A 25,711-nucleotide genomic window follows, 5' to 3' on the forward strand; every position below is an offset into this window, starting at 1 on the left:
TATTGCTTAATTCRAGGGGAAAAAAAAAACCTGCACGCATACATGGATGCCTAAAAAGACATAATAAAGAGTGCTTAATTTCTTAAAAACAGTGTTCCAAAATTAACAGCAGCCAACTGCTAAGCTTTCCAAGGCCATGCACATTTCTGCTGCACAGCTCCCCTTCCTCTTGATGGATTGATAAAAGTTCATTTCACAAACGCACCCAAAGCAAGGCCTGTGGCCTTTTTTTTTCGTATTCCTGGTTTTCCACATTATCTAGATTAAAGCCAAGAATCCAGACTGAAACCTCACATAGTTATGGTACTTTCAACTTCTAGAGGCTTGTGAAGATGCCTGTGCTGTTTGCTGGCAGGATTACTCAGCACACCTCACCTTACATTGCAAGTACTACTCAAGTTTGCTTGGTTTAGAGGCAAGCAATTCAGTCCCTTCCCTAAATATACTCTGAGGAACAACTGTACTTTTCCAACCATTTAGGACATACAGACCATTACTAAATACCAGATCATACCAACAGAGTAAAGTACATTTCTTAAGAAAAAAAGAATTTTGCAACAGGGTGTATAATGACCCATCACAAACTCCTGAATACTCACCAGCAAGTTTGTTTCCTGCTCAGCCTCAGGCATGTAGGGATACTGTGTATAAAACATGTCATTCCGCACCATCTTTTTCCTCATCCTGCAGGGACCCTCKGTCATCTCCAGCATCCACTTGTCCAGGTGGGAGCCGATGGGGGGACCCCACAGACCTCTCTCTCGCAGTAACTCGTACTCAATTTGAGACCACTCCTCCGTCACGTACTTTAACGCGTTCTGCTGACGCTGAACACAAAGACATTCGCCAATGGATTGGATTTGAAAAAGGGTTTTAAGAATGAAATAAAAAATGCCTTTGGAGGCCCTTCTTGGCCATATTTGCACAATGAGAGAGAAGTTTAATGAAGCAAAGTTTGGTGGTTGCTTTTTTTTCAATGAATTGCTTTGACTGAAATGTTTCTCTCAGAAATTATTTCTTAACATTTATAGCACATAGCAACCAGTTTGAGCCAAATGCCTCTGTGTGTTTAGCACACACCACAAGGTGAAACTGCTCCATTCTGGAAAGCACAAATTAGCCACTTTCTATCACTGCATGATACCATAAAATTTTCCTTGTGTTACTTTAGAAGTAGCACTTGGACACAATGCTTCTCCACATTTCCTCTTAGTTTTTCTACAATGCTTTAGACAATGTATTTCCTATCTCTCTTTTTTTCCCCTGCTTTCATTTTTTTTTTTTTACATTTCTAAGGAATTTACGCTTCTTGAAGAAAATTCAGGTTTAACATGTAATATTGCTATAAGACTTTTCATCTACAACCAGATGAAAATTAGTCTCCTCACTTGTTCATTTACATCTAAAAACCTCTTAAAATAACAACTGTATGTAAACATTCAAGCATTTTACCTATGAGAACCCAATATTTCACCTCGCCTACTGAGAAATGGCATTAGTACAACCTAAAACAAAGTATGAATGACAGGTAATTAATCCTGCAAGCTATCCATACCTCCTGGTATTCTTTATACTGCATATCAACCAGGTCCCGAACCACTGCAATGTGAGTAAACATCCACTGGGAAATTTCCTAAGACAAAAACAAGACAAGAGATGAAACGATACTTTATAAGCAAGAATTTGTTTGAAGGAAAAGCCTATGAATACATCACCTTGTTGATCTTGCTGAGAAAGAACAGTCCCTTAAAACAAACATACAGAATGCTCCCAAACAGCCAAAGGATGACACTGACAAATTGTACTTTTCCCTTTTAAATAATCTTTTGTAAATGCTTCCTAGTTTGCTGGAGATCCTCAAGACACCCATCCCTCCTCACTTTGTCCCACAGTATCTCACTTATTGTTTCCTCTATTGATGCAACCAGAATAGCTCCTGTCAGCTCAGTTTGGAATTTCTTCCCTTCTGCTTTCAGAATACACCTCCTCACCAGGAATAAGACTGAGAGCRCAGAGAGTTTGTTATTTTATCAAAGCCACTGACTAGTTTTCAGTTCAGAAAGAGAACTAGCAACATATTTTTCCACGAACTTTTGAACCCCTCTTTCCATCTTGAGGGCAGAATGGAAAAAAGGACAAACATCTGTCTCTCAGCTTGCATTTCAGTGSAGTATTGCAAACTGAACATAAGACCCAGACTATAACAGTCATGAACCAGAGGGAGCTGAGCAGTCTGACCAACAATGAAGGGTTAACTCTTGGCTTAATATTACAGATTTGCAGATGGACCTACCAAATTAGGACACAGATGCAAGATGCCCAGCCTGGGCAGTCAAAAAAGGGAAAGAAAACATCACACTCTGCCTATATAAATATCCCACCTTGGGATATTTACCACAAACCCTGAGCATMCATTGCTGGATTCTAGACTGCATGTTATTCCTTGACAGAATTACCTGTGTAGAGAGGTTGTGTTTACTCAGCCCACTCTCCTTGCGGTTTCTCCTGGAACCAGTCAGTTTAGAGAGGCCAAACCCACTGCTGACTCGTGAAAGTTTGGACTGTGTGGTTGGAACCAAAGCTTCTCCTCKACTGATGCATTTTTTCTCATGAGCTGAAAAACAAARTGTTGGGAGCWCATTTTAGGGTYTTTTCCCCCTCCCCCCTTAATACTTGCTTTTTAAAGATAGAATGACCTTTCCTGTTGCTTCAAAAAGGTGTAACTCTACTCAAATCATTTCTGCAAATATACTGACCATCAGGGAGAWACTRGAAACCTAAGCAAACATCAGCCAGGAACACAGTATATCTAGAAATAGAGAGACTGCAAAAACAAGTATTCCAGACTTCCAAAAATGTTTTCTGTACATCCAGGTTAACCTCAATTACTTTAGAACTGTGAAATCATCAAGTGAATCACATCTATGGAATCTTATTTGCTACTCAAGCACCAGTTCATCTTTTTTGTTACATGGATGCAGAGCTAACTCGTGCTTAACTTGTTGTCCATCAGGATTCCCAGATCCTTTTCCTGCAAAACTGCTTCCTACACTGAACAAATTTCTCAGCCAAGAAGCAGTCATAGCAACACTGCTGCTAAAGAAGAACTGCTCAGCCACCCATTTCCAGCCTCAAACCAGACCAAGAGTTTACAGGCTGCAYCCAGACATGCTCAAGAGGGTCTCCCTCCCTCCCTGGCACATCCAATCCCCGGGAATGGTAACAGAGGTCACTCCAATCCAACAGTTCATGGGGAGAACTCAATGCCTCCACCACTGTAATCCACAAGATGCTATTTGCTGACTCACAAGTACAGGGCCCTGTGCACTGGAGTGTAAGAATATCCTATATATGGTCCGATTTCTGAAGGATTCTATGTTACACAGTGACAGTTTAGAGTATCTAGTGCTACAAAAAAGAAGTTAAGCCTATATTAAAACACYCAGTGCATATGGTTCACTCTGAGGAAATCTACCCTCCAGGACAGACACTCCTCAGTCAGGACTTACCCAAATGGTTTTGCCAACACTTTAAACTCGCTTCCTCAATGAAAGGTCTGGCAACAGTTATATCCACTTGGCCACGATCATTGACAGGCAGTGTCACTTTGAAAACTTCTTCTAAAACCTGTTTTTTACTGTGGATCAGCTCTGTCCAYACTCTGTTTATGGCTTTTAAAAGAAGCTGGCGACCTGCATAAGTACAAGATCACAAACAGCAAGCTGTCTACAGTGCTCAAAGAATTGATATTTTTACAACAGTGAAATGACTAATTTCTGCAATTACACTACAGTTTCTTCCCCCTTGCATGATGTGTGAAATGCCTTTGGCCAGAGTGTCTTTTTCTGCCATTAATACGCTATCAGAAAGTATCTAACATTTAATTTYGGCCATTTTTTCTCAGTGAATTTGAACGGCTGGCTCTGATTARCTGTGACTCATATCCCACATCCATCTATTAAGAGAATGAGATCAAAAAAACCTTCTAGGGGTCTGTGTCTATAAATATATATATAATTCTATACATACATTATGCTTTAGCATTTTTATGTAAAATGTGTGCCTAAGTACCTGCATAAATATTAAATACACACATAAGAAAAAACCCTACTGAATACTTTCTTCCACAGCTAGTCTATAAATTTCCTTTGAGTGAAAGATCATAAGGATGCCATTAAATAATATTTTACAGTTTATACCAACTATTTCCTACTTAAAGTGACCTATTTCTATTGCATTTAAAACAATGCATATKAAACAGTATTTCTAATTCTGGAGCATGTCCAGAAAACAATGAAAAGCTCTTACTGTTTTAACAAAACAGTAACTTTCCCTCAATGTATCCACCTTGGTATTTCCAAATGTCTTTTCACCTATTTTTTTTTCTGTACACACACACATCCCCCACTCCCCTCCAGAGAGTAACTGGGTAACACACACGCACCACAGCCCCCYGCCCCAAGTCACTGGGGTAAAAGATTAGTGATGACAATACAGAAGTGGCATTATGAGACATCTGTGGCTTTGTCATTCTCAGATTACCTTCACTGACATCTTGACTGTAGACTCCATCTGGTTCTATATCAGAGGGGATCATAATGTGCCAAGTTGTCATCCTGGCTTCTGCTTCCAATCCAAACCCATCAACATTGCTACAAACACACAATRGATTAACAACCATCAGAATAAAAGGACACAAAACCCCATGTCAAGCTAAAGTATTTGATTGATTCCCTGTAACAGCATCACAAAGATTAATACACAGTACTACAGCAAAGCATCTTCACCTCTGTGCATTTGAGTTCTGACAATCTCTGGCCACAAGCTGAACTGAAGGTTTATGAAGAAATGACATGCCATGGACACCAGTGTCACTAGAGGAAAATGGTGATATTTGCAGAAACATAAAACAGATGAGGCCAGAAATGGAGAACACTGGGGGTGGATGATGCTCGCCAAGTATCTTTGGATGAAACACAAGTTGTGCATCTTCTTGGAAAGAACAAATGAAAAYGCCAGGCTGGCATTTGCAGCAATGCAGAAAAGTGGGTGTCTACAGCATTTGTCAGGGACACCCAATTTAATGCATGACTGAACTTAATGCTATGCAGAAGRAATTCCAAGATACAGAACTTGTATGAAATGATTCAACAGACAGTAAATCCAGTGACAGGACCCTCTGACTATTAATTACCTATCCCTATTGTTTCCTTCTATCTTTAAAACATTTCAAAGTATTAAATAACAACAACAAAACAGCTGGATAAACACATATGTCAGTATTTAACTTTGTAAAAGAAGGTAAAAATGTTCTCTGTACCCAAGATCTTCAAAACTAATTTTGTTTCAAAATGAATCTCTGAAGCTGGCTTGCAACTCACTGACTGGGAAGTTACAAACTGTCCTCCAAAATTCGCTCACTTATTTGCTCACTTATTTCCCAGCCCCTKCTTCTGGAATGAACTTCTGTCTGAGACATTTACCTTCCCACRTGCAGATTAATCAAGCAGTGAGCCAGGCAGCTGATGAACTCTTGATCATGATTTCCAGGTCCCAAAATTAAGTTCCTGTTCACAGTAAGAACCCTTAAGGAATCAAGGAGAGCCACTTGCTGAGGAACAGTTTTGTGCGCTCTTGAGAACTGATACAGGATGGTTCTGTTCAGGCAGTGATAAATGGCATCCAGYGAGAGTCCCTGAGATCTTCTTTTTGACTGATGGGAAGTAAAAACAACATGATCAGAAGTAGCAGAAAATCMTTTTACTGGCACACAATTTCCCTTAAATTGACCCATGCTCACTTTTCAAAATTGTCATTTTATTAGAAGTGTCAATTCCATGAATTTCAAGGACTGAAGTGACATTAACTGATTTGCTGATTTCTAACAGCAAGTCTTTTAACAATCTCCAATAAAAGTGTGTGAAGAAGCTTCCCAAAAATGTCAAGGTAAATTTAGGAAGGTTCCCAAAATTCATGCTAGGCATGTTCCATTGTTTATTTTGGGGGAATTTCCAAAAAAACCCGAAGTGATCTGTGAGCAGTTTTTGATCAATTGCCCATATTAAAGCTCTGCACAGTGACAAAATGTGCTAAGAAAGCTCAGTAAAGGCAAAGACTGAAGAAGAAAAACATATTTCAATGCTGACTCACACAAGTATCATGAGCAGGTAGTTTAGTGACATCACTCTATGAATTTCAACATAACCTGCAAAAATGGCTTTGCAGGGAGGGCAATAGAACAGCACCATTACCTGTGCAATGAGCTGGATTATGAAGTCCACAAGAAGCTTGGATTCTTTGTTGAACATGCCCTGCCAAAGCTTATCYACCACACGTTGTGTAAAATAAAACACATTGTTCACCAGCACTTGGTAGCTTCCTCCACTTGTGATGGGCAGAGATGCATCTTCACCTAGGTAAGAAAAAAATACCAGAGTTTTCTACATTTATCAAAAAACTCCATCTGCATAAACACAATCACATTAGTTTATGCTTTCTAGTCTTCCATAAAAGAGAAAGAGATTCAGTCAATGAAAGCTAAAACCTCATCGCTTCCCTACAATGGGACTTCCCCTGTGATGGTAAGCAAACATAGTTCTGGATTTTTTATTATTTTTTTTAAATTCTGGATTGATTTTATTAATGTACTACACCCAGAGGAAGACAAATTACTGTGGTGGTGAGAAATGGGGAGTCTTAGAAGGACTTTTGAACAGAAATGCATACAGCCTCCCATGATACCTGGGATGGAGGCAGAGCAGACCAAGAGCTCCTGGSAAGTCCAGCAGGCCACCATGAAATATGACTGGGCCCCCTATATCATGTAGGTTTTTTKAATAACCTATTTTCCAGCTGTGGCATAATCAAGGTAGAGAGGGAACATGCAAGCACAGCAACACCATTTACACATTAAAGGAAAGGAAAAGGCAGGGGAAAAAATTAAGATAATCAAGTTGCAACAAAACAGATTCAACACCTTGTGTCCAAATCAATAGATTGATAATTAAACTTTGTTATATTACCCAATAAAACATCAGCTGCAAGTAGGTGGTCCATCACTCCATCCAAAACATATGTCTGAAACTCCTTCTGCTGTGTTCGAGTTGATCTTTCAGGGGAAGCCTGAAAAAAGATATTAAGATTGTATTTAGATAATATTAAGATAATTAACATCTCTGAACTGAAAGGAAGGAATTCTAGATGATTTCCTCTTTTCTCAGCTTTTTGAGCTATTCTTTTTTCCTCTTAACATTCTATCTCAAGTTAAAAGTTTTGGCTTTATCAAAAAATTTAAACATGCACATCAAGTATACATTGTCGGCATGCAGTCTTGCAGAGTAAGCACGATTCCTATTTAAATCCAGTAAAATTATCTTCTGCCCTAACAGGAACTGGAAAAGAACACATTCTGAAAAAGGTGCAGAAAACTCTTTAACTGCATTTAAACATATGGTTAAACTGTGAACTGAGGGAATCACAGTTTAGAGTCACCTCCTTCAGTAAAAAATGAGTAAATGGGTCAGAYCAAATGTGTAAATTGGTCATCACTTATGTGGGGTTCTGCATATTACTACATCAGCCTTGATAAAATCATAATAGATGGACCTGCTAAACTAAARAGAAAAACTGCTTTATCACCTTGTATTGTTCAGTGAATATAATCATCCCTAAYTGAATGATCCACTTGAACAGTTCCAGAGAGCCATCTAACATTAGGTTTAGCAGTCTGTACCTACCCAACTGTTTATGCTTAGGGGCCAGGAACACTGACAAGGGATAGCAAGTTAAAAGAGCTKTAAAGCAATTGCAGCCACTTGAACRTGGTCCCAAAGATGCTTTCCAGTGTACTGTGGTTAAGTGACATCTTCTGACATTTCAATTTTTTTGCTTTGTGACAGTGAAGAGGTGCCCAACTGCCCCAGGAAATTTGTTAGGAAATATACAAGMATAGTCCAAAATTCCTGCAGCTTTCAAAAAAAATCAGGGATACTCAGCAACACATAAGATGAGGTAACCAACAGCTATGTCAAAGAGAATGAGAATTGATGTGAAGTGAACATTTCAAAATGTACTGTCTGAAAGTGTAGGCAGTTAAATGGTAACTGAACTCCTCAACTCCTTTCCTCACCATTAACAGGACAATGCTTTCTGCAAGTGTCACGAACTTGACATGGTAAGTCACAGCAAGACAATGCAGTTATTTTGTGAGGTTTTATAGTTTTTTGGCCCCATATGTCTTTTATCTAAGTGGCACTATCTATAGCACAATTTCTTTCTATTTAATACGAACAGAACAGAATCTTAATATTTCTGTAGGGGTTATACATTTTCAACAAAGTCAGTATAGATCTCTTGGTCAGAAAGGTGTTTAACAACTGAATCATACTCGACAAAAATAAAACTTGAGGAGAGCTACAACTTCTCATACTGGTTTTCCAAGTCACTAAAGAAAGGTAAACAAACTACTGTTTCTGAAACACCAGTGTTTCTTTTTTTTTTCCCCACTCCTATTTCACAACAGTTCTGCTGAATCTCAGGTCATCACTAGCCTAACTTTGTAAGGTAAATAGAGGAAAACACTTTAGGSAATAAGCTGTGACAACTATGCTCAAATAACAAAACCAAAATAAAAACACAAAACCCTAAGAAACTCTACCTCTAGCAGAAGATCTACCAGTGGAGTCTGTTTGCTGGCTGGTGTGAGACACAAGTTATCAATGATCATCACACGCATGAAGTCAAACACAAACTTCTTGGCAGGGTGGTTGGTCAGGTATGTCTTGGTGCCCACATTGCAGTATTCTGATTGGCTCCTGTTCATGCCAGAATCAGCTGCAAAGGCTTTAAACTCTTCAGCTGGGGACCCAACTTCATCATCAAGATCAGTGACCTGTAAAAACCAGCATGTTTAAACTGCAGAGATCAGCAACATAATGGCAGTTTTTTTCACTTCTCCATTCTTTGCTTGTCTTTCTAAGTGTATTTCACTTCAAACTTTGCTTCTTAAGAAACATTTTTAAAATAATATGATGTTCAGGATCAGATCCCCAATACAGAAACATCCAGTTTTGGATTCCCAAGGCAAACAATGATCAGTGAAGGCTGGCATGAGTTACATTTCACATTTACTGACCAACAGAAGTACTTGGGCAATTTCTAGATACTTGGCAAAAATAAATGTTCTCATGGCAAAAAAAAGAAAAATTAAAAAAAAAAGAAAATTTTTGAAAAAGTTATTAACTAAAGCAGTTAAAATAAAATCATGACAGAAGCCAACTAAAAAAGGCCATCAAGCTTACATAACATAAAACAAAAAAAAGAACTGAGCCTTTTTTTTTTCTTTTAGTACAATACCTTCATCAGAGTGCAGTTATGGGTAAGCCGGTTTCCCAAAAATCTCTAAAAGAAGAAGAAAAAAAAAAGGGTCTCCACAGCTTTCCCATTTCTGATGAACAGAAACCTTTGAAAGGCTAGCTCTTAAAGAGGACTGCAATAAAAGCACAAATAGTAATGAAAGCTGTCAAGTCCAGAAGATGGACTCTTTTTATGTAACTCCCTTCTTTAAATGAAAGAGGAGATAATATTATTTCCCTCAACAGGCTTATTGCATTGCCAGCTTACATGAGAAGTGGCCAAATGTTTTGAATATTTGGTCTGCTTTAGCAGGAGAACATTCTCAAGAAATTAAAAGAAATACAAATATGTATTCTTTCTATTTTTAATAGCAATCTCAGAAAAGCTGAAAGACCAGTTAGGAATCTTCTCTCAAGGCTGAATTGAAATTACAATGTTTTACTGCAGAAATCTGGCTTTTATTCAGCTATTTCACCAGGCAATGATTAGTGCTACACCTCTGGGCAGACAGAGACACTGGAAGAGCAAACCAGTTTGGAGTCAAGAGCACTCTCAAACAGCTAAGAGCTCAAGTTGTCAGGCAGCTCCTCACAATTGCAAGGGATCCAGTAGCTAAAGCCTGCTCAGAGACACAAAGCTCCTCTAAAAGCACTTTACACGTGAAAGCCAAATCTGCATTACYAGTTTGTAAGTGGCACTTTTTTTTTTTTGAGAGAGAGCAAACTCCTAGAATCTACTTTATGTGCAAGTTTAACATAAAAGCAAAAAGACCTGTCTTTATGAGAGACTCGTGAGCAGGCACTGTTAAAAATTGATCTCCCAGTTTCAATGGCAACAAAACAATAGCACACCACCAGTAAGTACTTCCTGAAATGTTTTATCACACTCTCCATAGTTCCAGCACTTGGCAATCTCTAGCCTAACTATCCTTCCATGTTCTTAATAAAATCATTTTTAGATATTGGCTGACAATATCTATTTCTTTTCTTTCCATTTATATCCTAGAAACAGAATAATTTGTAAGTGAAACCAAGCCCAAATAAAACTTCAGGCAGCAATGCAAGCGAAGTTGAATTCACACCCTCTCCTGGCTTGAACTTGGTAGTTTTAGGAAATACAAGAAATACTGTGGTTAAGCCACAAAAGCAGAAATGGGAAGTGGGAGGAAAAGGAAGTCTTAGGTTTTATCACATCCTCCAGASCAGAAGGCTGATTTAGTCTCTTCTGCTTTTGTATACCTGAACTAACATTTTTCATATGATTGAAAATAATGGCCCACTAGAAAACAAGCAAACTGCATGTTCACCCTAACATGTTGTTTCAGACATCACTGCACAGTAACTGCCCTGAAGCTCTTCTCTCAGTTCCACAACCCAAGTAGAAAATGTCCACACCATCCCGGATGACATCCTCTTATGCAAGGTGAGCAGAGCTTTATCTTGGTATGACTGATAATTGAAAAATCCTTGAAAGTAACACTCAGGAAAAATAAAAACAGGCAAGCAGTTGGATTTCCTACCATCTCAGAGTAAGGTCGGATGTTGAAAGGAAACACTGTTGCTGCCAGCGCACACAGGAACTCTGGACTCATCCACAAGGAAATGAGGTCTGGCACATTGTGATACAAATACCGAAAAAACTGCATCAAGGTGACTGGATATTCTCGAAGCCAAGAGCCTTCCTCCTCTGACTGCCAGGGCTGGATTGAAAGATTAAACACCAGATTAGCACTAACAGCTCCAATTGAAGAATACATATTTCAGAAAGGAAGAGCATGTTTTCAAGCACATCTCAAACAGGAGACCAACCACATTTGACAGCACATCGCTGACATAAGTAAAAATGTGTGCTCTAACATGTAATGACTCAAAAAGAATGAAGCCAACCCAAAATGCCTTGGCACATCTGCGTACATGCCTGCTGACAGCACACAAGACACAGCACATGTCTCTAACATGTCTCAAATGCATCCAAACAGGTGAGRATCAAACACCATGATAGGTGAGCAGCAAAGAAACAGAACATGTGACAGCAGCAATGGGCACTGCAGCAGCTACACATGTCCAGAAGATGTTTCTGGACATGTTACCTTGGCAAAAACATGCAAGCAATAGAGCGTATCATATACACATGATGACTGAACAAGTGACAACCAAACAGATGCGGCTTTTCAAACACGTCAGGAGGTAATTTTCAGCAGAAACACATTCAGCTTCAAGGAAATACAAAATTTTCCCACTGAAAAACCAACTTTCTCTTCTCTTGACATTAAATTCATAGATGAGAAGATGACACATTTCCCTGGCAGTAAATTAATTTCCTCTGGCACTTGGCTGTTCATAGCCAGGGGACTTCTCTGCATGGGGATGCTTCACTCACCAAACCTGCAACTCACAYAGCTCAGAGCAGATGGGATACAGAGTCTCAAACATTCCCCCAGGATGTTAATCGGGAAAGAAATTCAATTAGMTCTGCCAAGGACATTGTATCCTGCTTTCTTGTTTTGTTTTAACTGCAGCTAAACAGAAAGTCCAGCCTGTTTTTGTGAAAAAGCAGTGCCAATTTTGTGGCTACTAGTATTTCTACAGACACAGAGAAAAGTAACATRAAAAAACCCAGGAAAATGAGTTTTGACCCAAGTATTACAAGCCTAACACACAACTAATTTTGTCATGACACTAACAAAACATCAACCTTTCTAATTTGGGTTTTGACCATATGGAAAACTTGAACAACTCAATATACTCAAATAAAAGCAATAATTTTTATGCTTACAGAATTCAGCATGCTCCTCAGCATTCCCAGTAACAAGAAGGCAGCTTCTGTGCAGACACTGTGTATTGAGGAGGTAACAGTGCCACAGGAGGCAGGAACTCCAAATATGAATGTCCAAATGGAGTCTAAATCAAACTGTAAGAGAGCAAGAGAGAAGACAGAAGCCATGAAATAATCCCCTTCTCCTATGCAATTGTATACTGMTTTTCATTAGATACAATAYGTTCACTTGGCAGTATATAAAAAAATCAATTGTTTCACATCCTCCAAACATTTTCATCACTTCTTCATATGAAGAGCACATGCCACTGAARAGCATTTCTTTCAACCATGAGCTGATGAAACTACAACTCTCACCTTTTTGAAGTATGCAAGTGTTTGGAAACAAAAGACCTGTCAGCACATGTGTTGCACAATTACCTTAGTTTATTGCATTCAAATCTAGCAGTAAAACCCACGTGGTATACCATGGAAAAAAAATTATGAACGACACAAACAAATAAAATTGTATTTTTCCAGGCTAAAACATTAAATCAATCATAAAATAAAAAGGCACCAAGTGTCCACTTCTAGTATTAAGAGCACTACTAAGTTGTCAAGTTTAGTTTAAGAGTGTCATATTTCAATGCTGTAGGCAGGTGAGTTTTATGCCTCTACCTCATGGTAGCAAAGTGCTGAATGTGCTATCAAGTACTCTTCTTGAGAAAGCAGGCAGGCAAAACACCTTCTGGTTTGAAATTTTTACTTTTTAATTCTTATGATAAATAAATGTTAGCACTGCACCCATTCTAAACAGGTACCTTGCCTATCTTGAGCATGGATTTTCTTCATAATGCACGACTCTAGGGCTTTCTGGGACTGTTTTTGGTCATAATATGTACTAATTTACTTCAAAAAAGCCCGAAATAACCTGTTCACAATAAGAACAACCAACATTTTTCAGCAGCAATGGAGCTGCCTTCCTACAAAACCACAGAGACTTTCTAAAATACAAGCTACCTTGTTTTGCCTGTAACCTGTGAACTCTTCAACATAGCAACTCACCACCCCTTAAAATAAAAAAAAATAAAAAAAAAACCCACAAAACCCCCATCTTATAACCAAAGAAAGCAAGCAAAAGATTATGTTCCCTTCAATATCCACAGCATGTCAGCTTGACCTAGAGATCTGCTTTTCATTGGACCCTAAAATGGACCAGAGTGACACCAATGACAACTAAGCCATAACAGGAGACCACAYACTCCCACCCCAAAGAGTCCAGCACTAAACACCACACCACATCATGAGTCAGCTGCAGAGAAGGAGAGCACCTGGTTAAATCCATTATTTTCTTTCATGACAGACAGAATTGCATTCACATGGTACTGGATAATCCCTACCTTGGCACCCTGATTACACTGGCTGCTGATGACAGGTGCACTGACCTGCAGGTTTTCAGGCAGTTCAGTGACTGGCTGCTGCAGGAAAAGGGCCATGAGGAGGAAATAGAGTGCAGGCACGTTAGTGTGCTTTGGGAGAAGGGACTGCAGAACAGGGAAGCCTGGGAAGTGACAAGCATCCCGGTTAATCTCCCGSACCGTGGATCTGCCACCAGCACTCCGGCCAACATTGAACCCTGCAATGGAAAACAACACACAAAGCCAACAATGTTAATAGGGAATTACCTGTGAGGATCATTCTTGCTCACCTGCTGAGATTAAAAGGGTACCTCCTCAGAAACTAATGCTGTAGAAAATGAACATGTGCATATAGACTATCGCACACATATGACACCATTCTATCTCATACGTCTAATTTTTTTAAACAATTAAATTTTTTTTTAAAAAAGCAAATTATTTCTTTCCAGTACCACATGGATGCTACTTTCCAGTACACCACTGTTCCATACAGACTGCCTAATATTACTGCTTACACACACATATCCATTTTCTGGCCGTGACCACAGTTTCTGACTTTTAAAACATCCAGGCTTCTGAAAATAAATATTTTGCTGGCTGARAGGGAAATATCACTTTAATCTCAGTTACAGATGTATACTATGAAGCAGCAACCCCATGGTCCATTTAAGTCCATGGGCAGCTAATTTGTGTTCTGACACATCTTAGAAACATCTTATTTTAGGTATTTTGTTAATGATTAATCCGCTGGTGGCAAGCATTAAATAGTCTTATTTTATTTAACTGCTGCCAGAACCACCTTTTGTGACGCTGCATCTACACAGGTATTTAAATTTCCCACTTAAAGAAAAAAAACCAAAAAACAATACACCAGGATGGCAGAAGCACTTATTTTCAAGCAAGGAAACAGGCAGGAAGACAGCTCACTCTCCAGATCAGCACTGTAAACCATTCTTTTGACACTGCCAGAGGTCAGATGGTTTTTCTGAGGCTCAAATACAGACACACTTTCCACCAGAAACTGACTTTTTAAACAGAAAACATCCATCAGTAATCAGACTAACGAAATCTGTACTACATAACTGTGGAAATTCCATCAGTAACCTTCAACAAAAATGGCTAGTATTTGGTTTCACGGGAAATCTTGGAGCCAGTATGTTATGATTTATTAAAAAACATAGGGTACAAAAATGAAATAATCTGTCACTATCACTTTATGAGATTCAAGCTTAAAAATATCTGTTTCAACACAGACTAGCTTGGATTCAATAAAAGTGATACTATAATAAGAAAAATAGGAAAACTCTACAAACACTTTTCAAATGTGATTGTAAATCAAAATCTTACTTAGATTTTGTGACTGAAGAAAATGTTTATGCTATTGGACACTTAAAGTACATACTACATAAACAACTGTCCATTCCCTAAAATGCCAGTGGTTTTCAAGTTTTTAAGGCACAATCATGCAAGGGAAATGTATGTACAAGAATTGTTTCTTAATTAAAATACAGAATCTTAATCAAAATTACCCAGACAACAGTTGCTTTTTATTTTAACAATAAATATTTGCATGTGTTTTACAGCTCCTGAAAAACTGCTTTCCTTAATCCTCCTAATTTATTAGTAATGCAAAGAACCATCCTATGCTTCTAGCTCAAAATCCTGAGGGATATATTATGGGGAACAATAAACAGACAGACATAATAGAGAGTTTTATTTATGAAAAAAAACCCAAGATGCCATATTTGAAATCTGTCAAAAATACAAAGCAGAAAGAACTATCTTTCATAGTTTTCTATTTTCATTTCAGGAAGAGCCCTCTCCCTGAAGTAAGATCACTTCAACACTTYAATTACGTCCTTATAGTAAACCAATTGGGGAAAAATTTTTAGTGCAGCAACAGTTCATATACTGCTGCAACACAGAGAGGTGGCTCCTTGTACAATGATTTTAGGAACAACAATGAAATTGTAACTACTGTTGATACCACTGCTCTGATCTAAAGGCTACTCAGGCTCCTGAAAGACCCTCATTTAATGTCAAGGAGTTTGCACCAGGGCCTGAATAGATATTCATTTGAAAAGTACTATTTTATTTGATGTGAAAAAAAAAACGGTCATGGGAAATTGCCCCTACACCTCTCTCTCTATAAAGAATTGACAAATGTTATTTCAAAGACTTGGAGATACAYTTCAGACAGCTCAGAGATGCTCAGAATGGGTCCTGTAGCACTAAAGCCTTTTACACTTAATTCTAGGTCACAAGGTGTAATTGAGATGTCTGATAACCTTGATAACCAAGGCTTTAAGAATCTGAAAAAAAAGCCTTTAACAGAAAGCTTACCTGTGTACAAAAGAATGCAGGAGAGGGAGAAAACACTGAGATGGTATCGTGAACACAGACATTTTTAAGACAGAAAAAATCCAAACMGGAAAATCTGATGGACACAGAACTCCYTAGTCAAAGYAGCTCAGAYATGGCAYTGCACAATGCTCTATTAAAAGTAAACAAACAAGTAAATTCTACTGAATCTTCACTAGCTTTGTGCATAAGGTGCCGCTCTATGCTACCTTTGCACCTAACTCGGCTGTGCCTGCCTATGGGACACACTCAATCTTACCATGATGGTAACTGAAAAAACAATTGGCTACATAGGCTTCATGCAGACCATGAGCCAAAACTGAACTACAATGACATCTGTGTCATGACTGCTGAAAGCAGCTTGTAAAACCACTCCCTTTTATTTAGGAAATCTTAACTCTTGGTTGTAAGAAAAACAAAGTGCAGAAGCATCTGATGGCAGCACAGACAAGAGAAACAGAAAAGCATCCACACAATAACCCCACAGCTCAACACAGCAGCACAGTGCTCCCAGTAACCCCCGAGTTCCCAGGGGCTGAGATACCTACCTAGAACAGTACCAATCTTATTGGTCAGCACAGAATCTGTCTGATCCAGCCAGCCTCCACCACTGAGACCCTCCTTAAACTTGATAAGGATGGACTGATTACTCAGCAGGACCACAAGAATTCGCATGGCTGCCGTGACAGTGCTGGAATGCARATGTTCTTCCATGAACATCATAATCCAATCAAAACCCAGTGTCTTGACCAGTTCTTCACAAGCCCTAAGTAAAGASAGGGGAAAGAAAAAGTCACATTTTACAGCATTCAGTTTCCTGCTGGAGAGCAAAAATCAATGTCCTCCACTGCAGGGCAAACTTCAAGAGCAAATTCTTAGTTAAGTTTGCTACAAACATGAAATATGGCTTATCAACTCCTGTTGAATTAAACAGGTAATGTGCATTTGTTCAGAAGAAAGGAAAGACTAAATAGGGCTCCTGGGACTAATTCCATTGCATGAGATTTCTCCAGTTGCTGCTTTTAGTAACAAATATAGAATTCTGAACTGAAATCTTTATGTTGAACAAGTTTTCACAAGTTTTCTTAATAAACTGGTATTAAAAAATGAAGGAAGGTTGTTTCTTTGTTTTTATTAGAGAAGAGTTGCTTGGGAATATTTGAAAAAATTATTTTCTGCAATTTTAAGGGGTATTATAGAGTCAATGATCTTAACAGTAACCCCTACTGAAGCCTTTGGATCTCAACCAAATGAGAAGCTGACTATCCCACTTCTGTAGAAATGAAGGTTTTCTCTTGGTAGATTTTTTTTTCTATAGCTATGCATGAAGTAAAGAGAAAGCAACAAAATTACTCGTGTTCCATTTCTACTAGAATACCTGAGAGTAATTCAGTGACATCTCTATAAATCATTCAACAATTCCTATAAAATGATGCAATTCAACTAGTGAATTGAATGGAGGCTGTGWAATTCTCCCTCTTGAAATAAAAAATTATATCCTTCCTCTGCCTCAAGGGTTTTTTTGTACTTACTGCAAATTAACAGTTGTCTTTTCTTTAGATGTATACAGAAGTTTCAGAAGGATATCTAAAAGCCTGTTCCGTAGTAGAATAAGATTAGCTGAAACAAGTCCTCCAAAATCATCCTCTGTTCCTAAATATTGGAAAAAAAACCAAAGAAAAAGAGGCAAAATTAGCATTTTGGAACTTGGGCATTTTAAAGGGTATTAATAAATTCCATACATAAGCAAATACAACCTGGCTCAAGGAAGGTTGTAACCCACTCAGGCTGCAAGGAAGCTGTGCTRAAGCACAAGCAGGCTGTTATACAGTGCTGAAAAATGTTTGGTGCCCCTTMTCACTGTCACATGGACTTTGGGCAGTTTAAATAACAGGTAAAAGAGAATTATAGCTTCTCAGACAACAATCTGAACTGAGGCAGTCACTGTCTGGAAGGTAAAGACACAATCAAACACCATTCTTCCCATCCCTCCCTTCTCTCAAAATTGTGGAACGTGGCAATTAAATGGAGAGAAAAATGATCAACAGATCCCCAAGCTCATCATCAGTTGAAAAACATTTACTGCAACCAAGCCAATCCTGCAGCTCAGGACTAACTTTAAAGCTACTTTGCAAATCCCTCTTCCTGTACTTAGGCTGKTAAAGGAGGACCCAGCTTTTGCGTTATTGAAAACAAAGCAGCACAGCTTGAGGCAACATATGCAAAAATGAAGAGAGATAAACGGATAATTTCTGGGCCAAGGTTTTGTGCACAAGATACAGACACAAAGGATCTTCTGTGGCAGAAATACAGCAGAATTGATGAACACCAGTAACCTAAAAATCTCATGCCCTTTTCCTCAAAAGCTTCTCTTTCCACTTCTGCCACATCCCTGAATYTCTCCCCAAGGTTCTTCAGTCCTTCACATAGGCAAAAAACAGCTCAGGCTGTGGTTTGCATGGGGGAAAAAGAAACCAAAACAAAAAACTGATGGCCTGTAGTGAGAACACCAATTTTGATCTCTCTCCAATACCCATACSCTCTTTTTTACTAAAAAGCTCAAATTTAATCATCTTTGAGACCACAGAAAGTGAAAGTGTTTAAAAGGAATAGGTGAGGCACAGGAACATAATGATGAATCTCACCAGACCATGGAACAGTTTGGGTTGGAAGGGACCTTAAACATCATCGAGCTTCAGTGCCCCTGCCTTTGTCAGGGACACCTTCCACTGGGCTTTTGTCTGGTTGCACAGAGTCCCATCCAACCTGGCCTTGAACACTTCTACGGTTGGGGCAGCCACAGCTTCTCTGGGGAACCTATTCCAGTGCCTACCACCCTCAYAGCAAAGAATTYCTTTTGTATAGCTCATCTTAAACAACTCTCTTTTGGCTGGATGCCATTTCCCCAAATCCTGTCACTGCATGCTCCTGTGAAAAGTTCACCTCCAGAACGTGCAGACTGCCCAGAACTTGTTCTTTGTGAAATCAGACCAATATAACTAAATGTAAAACAGAAACACTTCTTTTCCACTTGTCCCTCTGCACCAGGATATTCCCAAAAGATGTACAAACACAGACTCTTTGGATACTCCTAGTTATTTGGCTGACATCCACTGTGGGACCAGAACATTTCTGTTCAGAGAGACTGAAAATGTAACTGTACAAGGTAAATAAGGGTAGAAGTGGTCTCAGAACCATTTAATGTAAGAATTATTGAAGGATAGTAGCATTTCTTATTTTGCCTAAGGAAAAGYTGCTAGGCTGTCTTAGTTAATTCTTTCACTTCCTCCACACCTGGAGGGCAGATGCACCTGTTAACCATTTTTGTGGGTTTTTTTCCCTTTTCCGACAAAGAAGCAGAGATGCACAACTGATTGGATGAAAGAGAACATAACCATACACTGTTAACTGAAGGAAACAAAAAAAAATGTGTTTTGTTCTGCTTTGCACTCAATACTGAAAACTAAAGCRCCACTACTAACTGGCAGCCAAGTTATAATAAAATTGCCACATTGTTAATGACACTATTTCTACATTTTATGTATTCAAGCACAGAGGAGACTACAAGGTATTTTTATTCTACTGCTTGGAAGCACCATCAACACTTACCACTGTCAAGCTTTTCTTCATTGTTTATTTCCATGACCACAAACTTCTCACAGACTGCAAACGTGGGTAAAGTGGAAGAGATGAACTGTCCAAACCTTGACRTGTACAGAAAAAACATTACTCATTGATATGACAGATGCACTTTCATCTATCAATAATTCACCTTAAATATAAACCATGACATGGAGATAGCAAAAAATGTCAAGTTTTTCTCACATCTGAAGATTGATGCAAATGGTCTTCATTTAAAGTTACTAGCCAAAGTAACTTGCAGWAATTAGTGGCATCTTTGCAGACAATTCTGCAGGTAAGGGACCTTGAAAATGCTAGGATTCAGGAAAAGGAACTGAGAGAGACCACTGACTCCTTGTAAAAGGAACACTTCATGTTACAAGAGAACAAAGCATTATTCTCAACTCCTTACAGCTGAACAATTATTACATCAGAACAGTGGTTACTCAACTCTGGAATAACATTTCTGCCTATAGCTTGAGGTTATGTAACACAGGGTCATGGCTTTCCATGACAAGGCATTGATGTACCACTCCAAGAAAGGAGATGCAATATATTCCTCTTTCCTCTGCAGCTAACCTGAAATGACCCCTAGCKCATGTAACTTTTCCCAAGTTATGCAGTATTTTTCTTTTTTTTTTTCCAGGAAGGAGAACAAGGAACACTCTACATTCTATTCTGTAACCATTCATGTAAGCATTCTACAATCTATTCTGTAACCATTTAAGCATAAAATCAATGGTTTTATTATTTAATCATTTTTTGTCCAGTATAATTAAAACAAAGGCAGGTAAGATGCTCAAGTTAAGGCTTCTGATACCTTTAATTGTGCTTAAAAGTAAGAAGMTGAAAACATGGCCACTCATGCAAAGAGCTCCCAAGCCCCGCAATATTTTATCCATTTCCATTAAAATGAAATGAGAGATGAAAAAAAAATTCAAGTTATCAAGGAGTGAATCTATTTTTAAAGCATTTCAAATGCTCCTGTATATATGAATTGCAATAACTAGTGTAATTTTCATCAGTCAGAATTAGTAGTAATACATCTGAGAGTCTTAAATATCTTTTTACACAGTTATGATTAAGAAAAAATCTGGAACTAAACCTTGCATTCAAGATAGTAATCAAAACTGCATTTTAACAAGAAGCATTTTTTTAGCCCATCTCAAATAATATTCAGCAGTATTCAGGTGGAGTGCTCAGTGCTTTCCATGAACAAAGGGGCTGCAATTCAGCACCTTCACTTTTCACCTGTAGAACATTAAGCCAGTTTGATCATTCAACCATGCTTGGTCAGATACCAAATGGAAAATAATGTGCAAATCAAGGCTTCAACACATTGCCTATGTCTAGTCCAATCTAGTTCATGGAGGAAAAAAAAAATCAGTACACGAGCATTCTATGTTACACACTCCACAGCAGTATGACCATGAAGGACTTTTGACCAAGCCAGTAAAACCAAGAAAGACAGAATTATCACAGGTGTGGGCTACCTGAGTAAGTCATAGCTGCTGGGGAAGCCCTGAAGCAGAAAGCTCAGCACATTGCTAATGGCAGCAATAGTGGGCTGGGACAGGGACATGTCTCGAAGAGTCAAGAGCAGTCTTGGGATGAGCTGGAACTCCCTCATTAACTTTGCATTCTTTGCTGCTTCACTGCAAGAAGAAAACAAAGGAGATGGCCATGTAAAATATCCTCTAAATATCACMSAATCCTGTAAATCYCATTAKCAGGCTTGCAYCCRTTCATACCTCGACTCAGTGAGGAGYTCAATGAAGTGCTCAAATAATGACAGATGAAGCTCATAGGGTGCATGAAGCCARACCTGAAATACAGAAAAAACAATGTTTTGTATACAAATCTACTTGCAGATTAAAAACGAATATTAATAAATCAAGGGTTATGAAGAGATTAAAACCATTCAAATCCATGACTGTTTACCTGGCCATGAAGAACCACACATTGGTTCCAAACATATTCTCTGTAAGGGTACCATGATGAAAATTTATAAAGGTATCTATACAAAAGGCTACACACTATATTTTTGTCTTTTTACACAAACTTTAAACAGACACTGCAATGCCTCCAAAGGAGCTACTGGGTTTTACAAGACTATGTTAAACTTACTTAAGTGAAGGTTTATGCCTTCATKAAACTAACTTACTACCTTCTGCCAAGATTTAACTCAAGGTCTTCCCTAATTTCGATTTTTTTTACCCAGCATTGCCTGCACTTCAATTATTTAGATTCTCTACCAAAAACCCCAAAATAGCAATTATTCAATCAATAGAAGGAAGAGAAGACATAAAAGCCAGAAAGCTCAGTTACAGCTGCAAATCTTAAAATTGATTTGCTATTGAACAAAGCACGATTATTACTTGTGCTCTGGTGTATAAAATGGCTTAAATTAAAAGCTTTCTAGCTTTTGTTTTTCTTCTAACCTTATAATCTAAAATGATGAGAACAAATCTTTTAATTTCCCTGTTCTGCATGAGTAAGAACATCTAATTTATCCAATTTAAGTCAAATGTTTGGGTCACTGGTTTCTGAAAGAAGTAAATAATTAAAAAAACCCTCAAAAAAAAAGAAAAAACAACTAAGCCAAAAACTCAGACTTTTGGAAAGTTTCTTCTCAAATAAGGTTTCCAGGAGTGCTTTSTAATACTCGAATAGAGATGTGAAAAAAGGAAATTATTAAGTCTGTAAAGTCATTTGTACAAGACTGATATGCAATACTAAGTCAGCATCTTATAGCTGGTTTGGCAGTGGTAGTAGTGTTTTTCTTAATTACTTTAGTGTATGCGAGTCAGAATTCTTTTACTCAGTCCATGTCAGGTACAGATAATGCCAAAGGAGCAAACACTAAAGGACAAGTTCTACCAATCTTTTATCAGCCTCTATTCCATTAGCACCTTCCCTGTAAAATTTGCTACTTAGTTCCATACAACACTTAAGTACTTTATAAGTCATGTAAACAGAATTTTAACTCCCTTACTATTAACCTTTCAGAAGCTGTGTGATGAAGTGATTCCCATGTGCTATGYTGAAAGTTTACCTCCTACTTAAGATATTCAGTGCATTTTTCATGCCTTGATATATGTACTGCAGTAGAACACACAGGTGAAAAGAAATTGATGAACAAAAAACTACAAAATGTTTTCTTTTAAAACAACAAAAAAAGCAGAAACACCTGTGGCACCCGTTCATTGTTTGTGCAGTGATTCAAGCCATTTCAGCATGAAAAGTTGCCAATAATCTTGTTGCTCAGCTCCTTTACTGTACTATATAAGAACTAGTAATTTCCCAGCGTAACAACCTCGTTTGCTGTTGCTCACTATTTAAAATATGGTACCAGCATTTGACTTAATCACTATCCAATACCATCATCACTTTTCAGTGCAGCTTTACATACTTCAAAATCACAGAGCAGGTCCTGGAAGGCAGCAGAATTTGGAATAATGGATGTCTCGTGGCCACTGTCAACAGTTCCCACCAAGGAAAAGGTCAGGTGAAGTATGTGGCTGTTCAGGAGGGACCGTTTCTTCTTTAACAGCATTGCCAGCAGCTTGAACAAGTGAATAGAGAAGGAATTAGTACCTGTGAGCACACAGCAATGCTGTCTAAGCACATAGAAGAACAAATCAAATGTCTGTGTCCCTTTTGAGAAAGCCCTTAAAAGTATGACTTCTAGTTGATAGTCTTGATGAAAGAGTATGTAAGTGGCATTACAGTCAATCACAAAAGCAGCATATCCAGGACACTCTCCAGCTCATAAAACATCTGTTTACACCCCAGACAGGGGTGTGTAAACATGTGTTCCTATCTAGGCCCTGAGGATTAGGCACACACACAGCCCCTCTCAGTTCTCTAGCAGTCAGTCACAGCTGAAGACAGCACATCCTCAAACAGTTGTATTTCTGGACAACAAACATGGACATGCCAGACTTAAACAGAGCAGGCCTGGAGCACTGCATGCCCAAATAAGAAGTATTCTGGCACTGAAAAAAAGCAACATAAATCTGAATAWGCCTTTGTTTTTTCTTGCTACCCTTTGCTCCCCTAGAGACTGCAAATGTCGTCCTTTCAGTCCGTGTTTATGCACTGACTTAAAATAATCTGTGTGGAGAAAGAACCATTTGCCAGGTGCACTGTTACAGTTTCTTGACTTCTGAAGMAAACCTGTTAAATCTCTCAACATACCAGCCAGTTCAGCTTTACCATYCTCATCGAAACACTAAAACACAGATTTCTGGGATTCTCCCTCAAACCATGCTATTTGCTGATGTCAATAAAGTGGAATGTAAGGTCATATGTGACGATCCACTGACTACTTATGTTACAAGGAAAACGCTGTCCAGACTTGTTTGGTCAAAGTAAGCCAAGRTCTGCAACAGGCTCCTTGGAAGGACATGTTTTGACGTAATCATACCAGGCATTCACATTACAAGGTTTTTAAATATGCTGCCCAAACCACAGAACTTTCCATTTCAGTAAAGAAGCTTCCAGGAGAAACATAAAATGCATTGCTCATGTGAAGACCTTTTCAAATCACTCARCCAATCCTTCTGCACAACTGACTGCCTTTTCCCCATCCCAATGGAGAATTATTGTCTTCAGCTTGAAAGGAAACAGCACCACTAACTATAAAATCTGTGCAGTCTCCTTAAAAGGGTGATTCTAGGAGTTCACTTGTTTGGGTTTTTCCCATGTGTTCCTATCCTTCTCTCTTGCTGGCACAACACAGAGACAGAAGCTCCCAGGCTTGCAGGGGTGGGTTCAAAATCACAGGASAAGAATCATTTAAGTACCACAGTTGTGCTCTTCCACGCTATCAACAAATGCTGTTTCAACAATACAGCTAAACGTGCACAATGGCTTAACAAAAAACTTTCAACCTCTCCTTTAAAAGATGTCCTACAAAATTCCTCTATGCTAATTAACCAAGAGCTTAAGAAACTTCAAAAGAGAACACAAGAGATTTCCATAGGAACTGTGATGACAACTAGTGAGATTCAATTCAACCAGCCTCGCCTGTTTTAAGAYATTTCTCACATACCTGATAACCTTTGATTCTTTCCATCTCTTTGCTGGCCAGTGGATTGCTCTTTACCACACACACCAAGGCCTTCACAGCTGCATACAACCCTTCCACATCTGATGCCATGGCTACAAGTCCCAAAATAGCAGCAGCCCCACCAATGTACTGTAGTGTAGTGGCAACAGGTTTGGGGACAAATGTTCTTACTCCTGAGCACAGACAGAAAATGGATTAAAACATAATCAAATCTACTTTTTGCAAGAAATAATTATGAAAATGTGAAAGCAATTTGCATTTTYGCATTACTGGAATTATGAAAAGAATGTCACTAGAAGAACTATGATACTTCAGAAGAGGAAGTGAAGGAAATACAGAAAAATAGTTTATAAGCTAAGGTTAAGTACTTAAGTATATTTTCATAATGATAAACTATAAACTGAAATAAGCATCCCATGCAAGGAAAAAAACCCCATAATATCCATAAAATATACACATGTTCAATAAATACAACAATCCACCACTACCATTACTCAATTACGTGATTTATCTTCTAGACGTAAGTTCTTATTGACAAGTAATTAATAACTTCAAAGCATAATAATTCTTAAGTACTCAACTCACCCAAATACCCTATCAAAGCTGCACCAATGGAGCGTGCTGGTCCATTCAAATGCCCTGCTGAGTTATGTAGCAGCTTCACAGGTGTGGCATTTTCATGAGAAGAAATTGCCAACTGAAGAAAATAAGAAAAACAGCAGGGGCTGAAGGGAATAGGGTTTTTTTATGCAAGCCTAAAATTTGTAACTTACTAATTTTCCTACTGTGATAAGAAGTACAAAAAACAGAACTACAATCATTATCAAGATAAGTCTCTAAAGTTAAGAGAAATCTCTAGACTTCAAAGTTAGAGGAAGATGAGTAACTTTAAAAACAATTCCATCAGACCAGAGAAGGAGTCTGYGTTGAAAGGGACATTTAAGGTTCATAGAATCAYAGATTTGCTTGGCTTGGAAKARAGCTTAAAGAACATCTTATTCCAASCTCACTGCCATGGGAAGGGAYACCTTCCACTRAAACAGGTTGCTCAGAGCCCCTCCAACGTGGYCTTGAACACCTGCAGRGGTTGGAGCAACCACAACTCCTCTGGACAACCTGCATCAGCATC

The 25,711-nt window shown here is 38.5% G+C and overlaps 1 protein-coding gene across 1 annotated transcript in view; it reads right to left on the reverse strand.

Moving 5' to 3' along the window:
• Positions 1–25,711, reverse strand: part of WDFY3 (WD repeat and FYVE domain containing 3) — a 152,634-nt gene that overhangs the window by 23,544 nt on the left and 103,379 nt on the right. The window contains exons 23-42 of the mRNA XM_057369192.1: positions 25,168–25,279; positions 24,565–24,755; positions 22,921–23,073; positions 21,260–21,333; positions 21,002–21,163; positions 19,497–19,591; positions 17,420–17,540; positions 16,436–16,653; positions 13,509–13,744; positions 12,130–12,264; positions 10,874–11,053; positions 8,657–8,890; positions 7,023–7,122; positions 6,252–6,412; positions 5,484–5,713; positions 4,543–4,652; positions 3,510–3,692; positions 2,457–2,614; positions 1,556–1,633; positions 600–827 (exon numbers count right to left, since the gene is read on the reverse strand). Coding sequence (XP_057225175.1) covers positions 600–827; positions 1,556–1,633; positions 2,457–2,614; positions 3,510–3,692; positions 4,543–4,652; positions 5,484–5,713; positions 6,252–6,412; positions 7,023–7,122; positions 8,657–8,890; positions 10,874–11,053; positions 12,130–12,264; positions 13,509–13,744; positions 16,436–16,653; positions 17,420–17,540; positions 19,497–19,591; positions 21,002–21,163; positions 21,260–21,333; positions 22,921–23,073; positions 24,565–24,755; positions 25,168–25,279 — 3,159 coding nt within the window. The remainder of the gene's footprint in view (positions 1–599; positions 828–1,555; positions 1,634–2,456; positions 2,615–3,509; positions 3,693–4,542; positions 4,653–5,483; positions 5,714–6,251; positions 6,413–7,022; positions 7,123–8,656; positions 8,891–10,873; positions 11,054–12,129; positions 12,265–13,508; positions 13,745–16,435; positions 16,654–17,419; positions 17,541–19,496; positions 19,592–21,001; positions 21,164–21,259; positions 21,334–22,920; positions 23,074–24,564; positions 24,756–25,167; positions 25,280–25,711) is intronic.

The sequence above is a fragment of the Malurus melanocephalus genome, unplaced genomic scaffold (assembly GCF_030028575.1).
Source record: "Malurus melanocephalus ecotype Western Australia unplaced genomic scaffold, MMel_1.1 scaffold_105, whole genome shotgun sequence".
In the NCBI taxonomy this organism is placed as follows: Eukaryota; Metazoa; Chordata; class Aves; order Passeriformes; family Maluridae; genus Malurus; species Malurus melanocephalus.